Below are 12,500 nucleotides of genomic sequence, written 5' to 3'. Positions count from 1 at the left end.
CACACACAGTCACACACACACACAGATATTGCCGCTCGACTGATTCGGAGTGAGACCTTTGCTGTTAAACCGGAGCCGGTCATGAGCACACTGCCCAGGTATGGGAAACTCTCCACTCTGTCCACAACTGCCCCATCACCGATTGGGAGTTGTGGGGGTGGAGTGTCCGATGGTCAGCTAGCTGAGACCAGGCCACCTTAGGTTGGAATGGGGGTCCCCTGGGTGTACACCCACCACTGGAGTGGAAGAATGGCAGGCGCATCTTACAGATGATTAGTCGATGGTCAGAGGGCAGATCAGCTCCACGGTAGGTCCTGGTGTCAAGGACATGGGCCCACATCCACTGGTCCGTCACTACGTAGTCCAGCAGATGTTCTTGCTTGGACCCGGCATGCATCCACGATGTTGTGTGGATGCGCCGATGCCGGAACAGCGTGTTGGTAATTACAAGCCCATGGGCTGCACAAAAATCTAGCGGCCTCCTGCCGTTGTTATTGAGCTGATCTGGCCCATGCCTTCCAATGACTCCAGACCAGGTGCCAGCATCATGACCAACTCAAGCATTGAAGTCACCCAACAAGATGACTCTGTCCCGAGTGGCCACTTTAGCCAGCACCTGTGACAGGAGGTCATAGAAGGCGTCTGACTCATCGGCCTTGCCTGCATCCCTCCACGGATGTTCGTATTCGGTGAGGGCATCAGTAACCACGACCACCACTCCTCGCCTCTGATTGATGGGAAGGCGAGCCCAAAGCAGCCTGGGGCTTACAGCTTCCCACACCTCACCGCCACGCTCCCACGCCCCCTTCATTATTTTGTTCAGAAGAAGAGCCACTCCCTGTTGTTTGGGAGTCTCCTGCCCCGAGTGGAGGACTGTCCACCCCTCATGGTGGCAGGAGCCAGAACCGGTCCACCGGATCTCCTCCGCAGTGAGCCTTCGAACATTCCACGTGGCCACACGAAGTGGTTTTTCGTTGTTTCTGGAGGAGCCCCGAGGGCGAAGATCCAATCTCCTGGCTCCGCAAAATGGGGTTTGGCCAGGAGACGTCGTAGACGCCTGTCCCCCCGGGGCCTCCGGCACAAGCTTGTTAGATATTTTAAATATCCATACAGACACACACACACACATAGCCATACATACACACACAGACACACAGACAAACACACAGACAAACATACAGACACACACACAGAGACACACATACAGACACACAGAGACACGCACACACAGAGACACAGACATACAGACACACACACACACAAAGTCACATGCACACACAGACACACAGACAAACATACAGACACACAGACACACACAGAGACACACACAGAGACACACAGACATACAGATACACACAGACACACACACACAGACATACAGATACACACAGAGACACACACAAAGAGAGACACACACACCGACATACAGACACACACAGAGACACACACACACAGACACACACACACAGAGACACACACACACAGACACACACACACAGACATACAGACACACACACAAAGTCACATGCACACAGAGAGATACACAAACACAGACACAGAGACACACAGAGACACACACAGACATACAGACACACACAAAGAGACACACACCCAGACATACAGACACACACACACAGAGACTCACACAGACATACAGACACACACACACAGACACACACAAAGAGACACACACACACAGACATACACACACACACACAGACACACACACACAGAGAGACTCACACACAGACACACACACACATACAAATATCCCCCAGGTAGCCTCTAGCAGGCTGTAGGGGCAAGTGCTGTGTTAGTAGCGAGTAGTAGCAGCAGCGTCTATGAAGGCTGCCGGCACTGTGGCTACACCATGTGATAGTAGGTTTTTACCCTTTTAACTGGTACAAAACTGACACCTTTATTCAAGGCACCATGTTTGCAATGACCACAACACAAGTAGTCAATAAAGCAAACAAAAAGAAGCAACTCTGATAAGGATGATAATAATATGCACTGTCCTTGAAGTTGATTGGCCCACACCCGAGACGGCTTTCTTTAGAGCCTAGTCCCCATTGGTGTAGGGCCAGATGACACCAGAAGGCGTACGACTCAAACACAGTGCACTGTCAGAGTCTTGAGAGTTCGGGGTAAACATTTACACTATGAGAGCTCTTCTGGTTGAGTTGTACGCCTTCTGGTGTCATCTGGCCCTTCACCAATGGTGTAGGGCCAGATGACACCAATGGGGACTAGGCTCTAAAGAAAGCCGTCTCGGGTGTGGGCCAATCAACTTCAAGGACAGTTCATATTATCATCCTTATCAGAGTTGCTTCTTTTTGTTTGCTTTATTGACTACTTGTGCTGTGGTCATTGCAAACATGATGCCTTAAATAAAGGTGTCAGTTTTGTACCAGTTAAAAGGGTAAAAACCTACCATTATATTTTGCCACTGGTAAAAGAGATCTCATAGTGTATACGCCATGTGACTTCGCACGTCTCCAAGTGTCCCCGTGTCTCCGTGTCCCAGCATGTCCCAGCATGTCCCCGTGTCTCTGTCCCCCCCCCCCCATATCCCCTCGTGTCTCCCCGTGTCCCCAAGTGTCCCCGTGTCCCCATGTCCCAGCATGTCCCCGTGTCTCCATGTCCCAGCATGTCCCCGTGTCTCTGTCCCCCCCCCCCCATATCCCCTCGTGTCTCCCCGTGTCCCCAAGTGTCCCCGTGTCCCCATGTCCCCAAGTGTCCCCGTGTCCCCATGTCCCAGCATGTCCCCGTGTCTCTTTCCCCCCCCCCCCCCATATCCCCTCGTGTCTCCCCGTGTCCCCAAGTGTCCCCGTGTCCCCATGTCCCAGCATGTCCCCGTGTCTCTGTCCCCCCCCCCCCCCATATCCCCTCGTGTCTCCCCGTGTCCCCAAGTGTCCCCGTGTCCCCATGTCCCAGCATGTCCCCGTGTCCCCATGTCCCAGCATGTCCCCGTGTCTCTTTCCCCCCCCCCCCCATATCCCCTCGTGTCTCCCCGTGTCCCCAAGTGTCCCCGTGTCCCCATGTCCCAGCATGTCCCCGTGTCTCTGTCCCCCCCCCCCCCCCATATCCCCTCGTGTCTCCCCGTGTCCCCAAGTGTCCCCGTGTCCCCATGTCCCAGCATGTCCCCGTGTCCCCATGTCCCAGCATGTCCCCGTGTCTCTTTCCCCCCCCCCCCCCATATCCCCTCGTGTCTCCCCGTGTCCCCAAGTGTCCCCGTGTCCCCATGTCCCAGCATGTCCCCGTGTCTCCATGTCCCAGCATGTCCCCGTGTCTCTGTCCCCCCCCCCCCCCCCCATATCCCCTCGTGTCTCCCCGTGTCCCCAAGTGTCCCCGTGTCCCCATGTCCCAGCATGTCCCCGTGTCCCCATGTCCCAGCATGTCCCCGTGTCTCTTTCCCCCCCCCCCCCCCCATATCCCCTCGTGTCTCCCCGTGTCCCCAAGTGTCCCCGTGTCCCCATGTCCCAGCATGTCCCCGTGTCTCCATGTCCCAGCATGTCCCCGTGTCTCTTTCCCCCCCCCCCCCCCCCCCCATATCCCCTCGTGTCTCCCCGTGTCCCCAAGTGTCCCCGTGTCCCCATGTCCCAGCATGTCCCCGTGTCCCCATGTCCCAGCATGTCCCCGTGTCTCTTTCCCCCCCCCCCCCATATCCCCTCGTGTCTCCCCTTGTCCCCAAGTGTCCCCCCGTGTCTCCCCTTGTCTCCCCTTGTCTCCCCGTGTCTCCCCTTGTCTCCCCTTGTCTCCCCTTGTCCCCAAGTGTCCCCCCGTGTCTCCCCGTGTCTCCCCGTGTCTCCCCGTGTCTCCCCTTGTCTCCCCGTGTCTCCCCGTGTCTCCCCTTGTCTCCCCTTGTCCCCAAGTGTCCACCCGTGTCTCCCCTTGTCTCCCCTTGTCTCCCCGTGTCTCCCCTTGTCCCCAAGTGTCCCCCCGTGTCTCCCCGTGTCTCCCCGTGTCTCCCCGTGTCTCCCCATGTCCCCATGTCCCCATGTCTCCGTGTCTCCGAGTGTCCACGTGTCCCCCATTGTCTCCCCATGTCCCCATGTCTCTGTCCCCCCCCCCATATCCCCTCGTGTCTCCCCTTGTCCCCAAGTGTCCCCCCGTGTCTCCCCGTGTCTCCCCGTGTCTCCCGTGTCCCAGCATGTCCCCATGTCCCCGTGTCTGCATGTCTCCGTGTCCCCCCGTGTCCCCCCGTGTCCCCATGTCCCCGTGTCTCTGTGTCCCCTCCCCCATATCCCCTCGTGTCTCCCCTTGTCCCCAAGTGTCCCCCCGTGTCTCCCCATGTCCCCATGTCTGCGTGTCTCCGTGTCCCCGCGTGTCCACGTGTCCCCCATTGTCTCCCCATGTCCCCGTGTCTCTGTGTCCCCTCCCCCATATCCCCTCGTGTCTCCCCTTGTCCCCAAGTGTCCCCCCGTGTCTCCCCGTGTCTCCCCATGTCTCCCCATGTCTCCCCTTGTCCCCATGTCTCCCCTTGTCCCCGTGTCCCCCCGTGTCCCCCCGTGTCTCCCCGTGTCTCCCCGTGTCTCCCCGTGTCCCCCCGTGTCCCCCCGTGTCTCCCCTTGTCCCCATGTCTCCCCTTGTCCCCGTGTCCCCCCGTGTCCCCCCGTGTCCCCCCGTGTCCCCCCGTGTCTCCCCTTGTCCCCATGTCTCCCCGTGTCCCCCCGTGTCTCCCCGTGTCCCCCCGTGTCTCCCCTTGTCTCCCCGTGTCTCCCCGTGTCTCCCCTTGTCTCCCCTTGTCCCCAAGTGTCCACCCGTGTCTCCCCTTGTCTCCCCTTGTCTCCCCGTGTCTCCCCTTGTCCCCAAGTGTCCCCCCGTGTCTCCCCGTGTCTCCCCGTGTCTCCCCGTGTCTCCCCATGTCCCCATGTCCCCATGTCTCCGTGTCTCCGAGTGTCCACGTGTCCCCCATTGTCTCCCCATGTCCCCATGTCTCTGTCCCCCCCCCCCCATATCCCCTCGTGTCTCCCCTTGTCCCCAAGTGTCCCCCCGTGTCTCCCCGTGTCTCCCCGTGTCTCCCGTGTCCCAGCATGTCCCCATGTCCCCGTGTCTGCATGTCTCCGTGTCCCCCCGTGTCCCCCCGTGTCCCCATGTCCCCGTGTCTCTGTGTCCCCTCCCCCATATCCCCTCGTGTCTCCCCTTGTCCCCAAGTGTCCCCCCGTGTCTCCCCATGTCCCCATGTCTGCGTGTCTCCGTGTCCCCGCGTGTCCACGTGTCCCCCATTGTCTCCCCATGTCCCCGTGTCTCTGTGTCCCCTCCCCCATATCCCCTCGTGTCTCCCCTTGTCCCCAAGTGTCCCCCCGTGTCTCCCCGTGTCTCCCCATGTCTCCCCATGTCTCCCCTTGTCCCCATGTCTCCCCTTGTCCCCGTGTCCCCCCGTGTCCCCCCGTGTCTCCCCGTGTCTCCCCGTGTCTCCCCGTGTCCCCCCGTGTCCCCCCGTGTCTCCCCTTGTCCCCATGTCTCCCCTTGTCCCCGTGTCCCCCCGTGTCCCCCCGTGTCCCCCCGTGTCCCCCCGTGTCTCCCCTTGTCCCCATGTCTCCCCGTGTCCCCCCGTGTCTCCCCGTGTCCCCCCGTGTCTCCCCGTGTCCCCCCGTGTCTCCCCGTGTCTCACCTGTCCAACAGGAAGGGCTCCTGGACACCTCGGGTCTTCAGATGCGAACTCATTCCCGAAGCCGGACTGGTACTGGAGGCACGGGGGCATCCACACGTCACCGCGCCCGCCATGTACAACATTCCACCCTCCAAATTGTAAGCATTCGTGGGCCGGAGGGGCAAGTGCTGTTAGCGAGCACCTATGAAGCACAGGCCGCAAACGGGTTTTGATTCCTTACCCGGACCCGGCCGCACCAAGGTCGCAAACGGGTACCCGTACCCTACACCCGATACCCGGCTACCCGTACCTGGCCAGGTATCGGGTAGGGTACGGGTAGGGTACGGGTAGGGTACGGGTAGGGTACGGGTAGGGTACGGGTAGGGTACGGGTACCCGTACCCTACACCCGATACCCGGCTACCCGTACCTGGCCAGGTATCGGGTAGGGTACGGGTAGGGTACGGGTAGGGTACGGGTACGGGTAGGGTACGGGTAGGGTACGGGTAGGGTAGGGTACGGGTAGGGTACGGGTAGGGTACGGGTAGGGTACGGGTAGGGCACGGGTAGGGTACGGGTAGGGTATGGGTAGGGCACGGGTAGGGTACGGGTAGGGTACAGGTAGGGTACGGGTAGGGCACGGGTAGGGTACGGGTAGGGTACGGGTAGGGTACGGGTAGGGGTAGGGCACGGGTAGGGCACGGGTAGGGCACGGGTAGGGTACGGGTAGGGTACGGGTAGGGTATGGGTAGGGCACGGGTAGGGTACGGGTAGGGCACGGGTAGGGTACGGGTAGGGTACGGGTAGGGTACGGGTAGGGCACGGGTAGGGTACGGGTAGGGTACGGGTAGGGTATGGGTAGGGTACGGGTAGGGTACGGGTAGGGCACGGGTAGGGTACGGGTAGGGTACGGGTAGGGTATGGGTAGGGTACGGGTAGGGTACGGGTAGGGCACGGGTAGGGCATGGGTAGGGTATGGGTAGGGCACGGGTAGGGTACGGGTAGGGTATGGGTAGGGCACGGGTAGGGTACGGGTAGGGTACGGGTAGGGTACGGGTAGGGTACGGGTAGGGCACGGGTACCCGATTGCAGAGGTTGCAACCGGGTACCCGATACCCGATTGCGACCTCTGGGATGAAGCCACGTTGCAGGCGCGGGTGGGTTGATTCTAGGAACTTGAATCGTGAGAAGAGACAAGACGTTGGGAAATGAGTGACAATCACGGTGACTCACCAGTGACTCACGGCCTACCCGTACCCGTACCCGGCCGCACCAGGATCGCAAACTCTCCCACTCACTCACCCACCCACTAATTCAGTTACTCACTCACTCACCCACCCACTCACCCACTCACGAACTCAACCAACCCACTCACCCACCCACCCACTCACCCACTCACCCACCCACTAATTCAGTTACTCACTCACTCACCCACCCACTCACCCACTCACGAACTCAACCAACCCACTCACCCACCCACCCACTCACCCACTCACCCACCCACTAATTCAGCTACTCACTCACTCACCCACCCACTCACCCACTCACGAACTCAACCAACCCACTCACCCACCCACCCACTCACCCACTCACCCACCCACTAATTCAGCTACTCACTCACTCACCCACCCACTCACCCACTCACGAACTCAACCAACCCACCCACCCACCCACCCACTCACCCACTCACCCACCCACTAATTCAGTTACTCACTCACTCACCCACCCACTCACCCACTCACGAACTCAACCAACCCACCCACCCACCCACCCACTCACCCACTCACCCACCCACTAATTCAGTTACTCACTCACTCACCCACCCACTCACCCACTCACGAACTCAACCAACCCACTCACCCACCCACCCACTCACCCACTCACCCACCCACTAATTCAGCTACTCACTCACTCACCCACCCACTCACCCACTCACGAACTCAACCAACCCACTCACCCACCCACCCACTCACCCACTCACCCACCCACTAATTCAGCTACTCACTCACTCACCCACCCACTCACCCACTCACGAACTCAACCAACCCACCCACCCACCCACTCACCCACTCACCCACCCACTAATTCAGTTACTCACTCACTCACCCACCCACTCACCCACTCACGAACTCAACCAACCCACCCACCCACCCACCCACTCACCCACTCACCCACCCACTAATTCAGTTACTCACTCACTCACCCACCCACTCACCCACTCACGAACTCAACCAACCCACTCACCCACCCACCCACTCACTCACTCACCCACCCACTAATTCAGTTACTCACTCACTCACCCACCCACTCACCCACTCACGAACTCAACCAACCCACTCACCCACCCACCCACTCACCCACTCACCCACCCACTAATTCAGTTACTCACTCACTCACCCACCCACTCACCCACTCACGAACTCAACCAACCCACTCACCCACCCACCCACTCACCCACTCACCCACCCACTAATTCAGTTACTCACTCACTCACCCACCCACTCACCCACTCACGAACTCAACCAACCCACTCACCCACCCACCCACTCACCCACTCACCCACCCACTAATTCAGTTACTCACTCACTCACCCACCCACTCACCCACTCACGAACTCAACCAACCCACTCACCCACCCACCCACTCACCCACTCACCCACCCACTAATTCAGTTACTCACTCACTCACCCACCCACTCACCCACTCACGAACTCAACCAACCCACTCACCCACCCACCCACTCACCCACTCACCCACCCACTAATTCAGTTACTCACTCACTCACCCACCCACTCACCCACTCACGAACTCAACCAACCCACTCACCCACCCACCCACTCACCCACTCACCCACCCACTAATTCAGTTACTCACTCACTCACCCACCCACTCACCCACTCACGAACTCAACCAACCCACTCACCCACCCACCCACTCACCCACTCACCCACCCACTAATTCAGTTACTCACTCACTCACCCACCCACTCACCCACTCACGAACTCAACCAACCCACTCACCCACCCACCCACTCACCCACTCACCCACCCACTAATTCAGTTACTCACTCACTCACCCACCCACTCACCCACTCACGAACTCAACCAACCCACTCACCCACCCACCCACTCACCCACTCACCCACCCACTAATTCAGTTACTCACTCACTCACCCACCCACTCACCCACTCACGAACTCAACCAACCCACTCACCCACCCACCCACTCACCCACTCACCCACCCACTAATTCAGTTACTCACTCACTCACCCACCCACTCACCCACTCACGAACTCAACCAACCCACTCACCCACCCACCCACTCACCCACTCACCCACCCACTAATTCAGTTACTCACTCACTCACCCACCCACTCACCCACTCACGAACTCAACCAACCCACTCACCCACCCACCCACTCACTCACTCACCCACCCACTAATTCAGTTACTCACTCACTCACCCACCCACTCACGAACTCAACCAACCCACTCACCCACCCACCCACTCACCCACTCACCCACCCACTAATTCAGTTACTCACTCACTCACCCACCCACTCACCCACTCACGAACTCAACCAACCCACTCACCCCACCCACCCACTCACCCACTCACCCCACCCACTAATTCAGTTACTCACTCACTCACCCACCCACTCACCCCACTCACGAACTCAACCAACCCACTCACCCACCCACCCACTCACCCACTCACCCACCCACTAATTCAGTTACTCACTCACTCACCCACCCACTCACACCACTCACGAACTCAACCAACCCACTCACCCACCCACCCACTCACCCACTCACCCACCCACTAATTCAGTTACTCACTCACTCACCCACCCACTCACCCACTCACGAACTCAACCAACCCACTCACCCACCCACCCACTCACCCACTCACCCACCCACTAATTCAGTTACTCACTCACTCACCCACCCACTCACCCACTCACGAACTCAACCAACCCACTCACCCACCCACCCACTCACCCACTCACCCACCCACTAATTCAGTTACTCACTCACTCACCCACCCACTCACCCACTCACGAACTCAACCAACCCACTCACCCACCCACCCACTCACCCCACTCACCCACCCCACTAATTCAGTTACTCACTCACTCACCCACCCACTCACCCACTCACGAACTCAACCAACCCACTCACCCACCCACCCACCCACTCCACCACTCACCCACCCACTAATTCAGTTACTCACTCACTCACCCACCCCACTCACCCACTCACGAACTCAACCAACCCACTCACCCACCCACCCACTCACTCACTCACCCACCCACTAATTCAGTTACTCACTCACTCACCCACCCACTCACCCACTCACGAACTCAACCAACCCACTCACCCACCCACCCACTCACTCACTCACCCACCCACTAATTCAGTTACTCACTCACTCACCCACCCACTCACCCACTCACGAACTCAACCAACCCCACTCACCCACCCACCCACTCACCCACTCACCCACCCACTAATTCAGTTACTCACTCACTCACCCACCCACTCACCCACTCACGAACTCAACCAACCCACTCACCCACCCACCCACTCACCCACCTCACCCACCCACTAATTCAGTTACTCACTCACTCACCCACCCACTCACCCACTCACGAACTCAACCAACCCACTCACCCACCCACCCACTCACCCACTCACCCACCCACTAATTCAGTTACTCACTCACTCACCCACCCACTCACCCACTCACGAACTCAACCAACCCACTCACCCCACCCACCCACTCACCCACTCACCCACCCACTAATTCAGTTACTCACTCACTCACCCACCCACTCACCCACTCACGAACTCAACCAACCCACTCACCCACCCACCCACCCACTCACCCACTCACCCACCCACTAATTCAGTTACTCACTCACTCACCCACCCACTCACCCACTCACGAACTCAACCAACCCACTCACCCACCCACCCACTCACTCACTCCACCCCACCCACTAATTCAGTTACTCACTCACTCACCCACCCACTCACCCACTCACGAACTCAACCAACCCACTCACCCACCCACCCACTCACTCACTCACCCCACCCACTAATTCAGTTACTCACTCACTCACCCACCCACTCACCCACTCACGAACTCAACCAACCCACTCACCCACCCACCCACTCACCCACTCACCCACCCACTAATTCAGTTACTCACTCACTCACCCACCCACTCACCCACTCACGAACTCAACCAACCCACTCACCCACCCACCCACTCACCCACTTACTCACCCACCAACCAGAGGTCGCAAACGGGTTTTGATTCCTTACCCGTACCCGGCCGCACCAGGGTCGCAAACGGCTACCCGTACCCGGCCGGGTACGGGTAAACCAGGTATCGGGTAGTTTAAACTGTGCCCCACCGCACCAGGTACTCGTTTGAGGCTGAGTCGACCTAGGGGATGCCCAGGACCGGTTCAGATAGTCGCCCTAACTGGTGGTGGTTGGCGGCCATGAGCAGAGAGTCTCTTACCTTGAGGTCGGCCATTTTGAAATCAATTCTGTGCGAGACTTTGAGATGGACTCCTGCACACGCACAGACACAGAGGACACACACAGATAGACACACAGACACACACACAGACACAGAGACACACACACAGACACAGAGACACACACAGATAGACACACACAGATAGACACACAGATACACACACAGACACAGAGACACACACAGAGACACACGGAGATACACACACAGACACACACACACACACAGACACAGAGATACACACAGAGACACACACAGATACACACACACACACAGACACAGAGATACACACAGAGACACACACAGATACACACACAGAGACACACACAGATACACACACAGATACACACACACACACAGACACAGAGATACACACAGAGACACACACAGATAGACACACAGATACACACACACACAGACACAGAGACACACACAGAGACACACGGAGATACACACACAGACGCACACACACACACAGACACAGAGATACACACAGAGACACACACAGATAGACACACAGATACACACACAGACACAGAGACACACACAGAGACACACGGAGATACACACACAGACACACACACACACACAGACACAGAGATACACACAGAGATACACACAGATAGACACACAGATACACACACACAGACACAGAGACACACACAGAGACACACGGAGATACACACACAGACACACACACACACACAGACACAGAGATACACACAGAGACACATACAGATAGACACACAGATACACACACACACAGACACAGAGACACACACAGAGACACACACAGATACACACACAAAGACACACACAGATACACACACAGATACACACACACACACACAGAGATACACACAGATAGACACGCAGATACACACACACACAGATACAGAGATACACACAGATACACACGGAGATACACACACATACAGATACACACACAGATACACACACATACAGATACACACACACACAGAGACACACACATACAGAGACACACACAGATACACACGGAGATACACACACATACAGATACACACACAGATACACACACAGATACACACACACACACAGACACAGAGATACACACAGATAGACACACAGATACACACACACACAGATACAGAGATACACACAGATACACACACAGATACACACACACACACAGACACAGAGATACACACAGATAGACACACAGATACACACACACACAGATACACACACACACAGATACACACACACAGATATACACAGACACACACACAGATATACACAGACACACACACAGACACACAGACACACACGGAGAGATACACACACAGACACACACACATACAGATACACACAG

General features: G+C 57.5%; 1 protein-coding gene across 1 annotated transcript in view; it reads right to left on the bottom strand.

Annotated features, from left to right (window-relative positions):
* HGD (homogentisate 1,2-dioxygenase) overlaps positions 1–11,177 on the bottom strand; it is a gene marked incomplete at its 3' end in the record, with an annotated part of 50,112 nt that extends 38,935 nt beyond the window's left edge. The window contains exons 1-2 of the mRNA XM_078885876.1: positions 11,129–11,177; positions 5,618–5,689 (exon numbers count right to left, since the gene is read on the bottom strand). Coding sequence (XP_078742002.1) covers positions 5,618–5,689; positions 11,129–11,143 — 87 coding nt within the window. The remainder of the gene's footprint in view (positions 1–5,617; positions 5,690–11,128) is intronic.
* Between the last annotated feature and the right edge of the window lie 1,323 nt (positions 11,178–12,500).

The sequence above is a fragment of the Lampetra fluviatilis genome, unplaced genomic scaffold, assembly GCF_964198595.1.
Source record: "Lampetra fluviatilis unplaced genomic scaffold, kcLamFluv1.1 SCAFFOLD_693, whole genome shotgun sequence".
Lineage (NCBI taxonomy): Eukaryota > Metazoa > Chordata > Hyperoartia > Petromyzontiformes > Petromyzontidae > Lampetra > Lampetra fluviatilis.
This window is presented reverse-complemented; position numbering and strand designations above follow the sequence as displayed.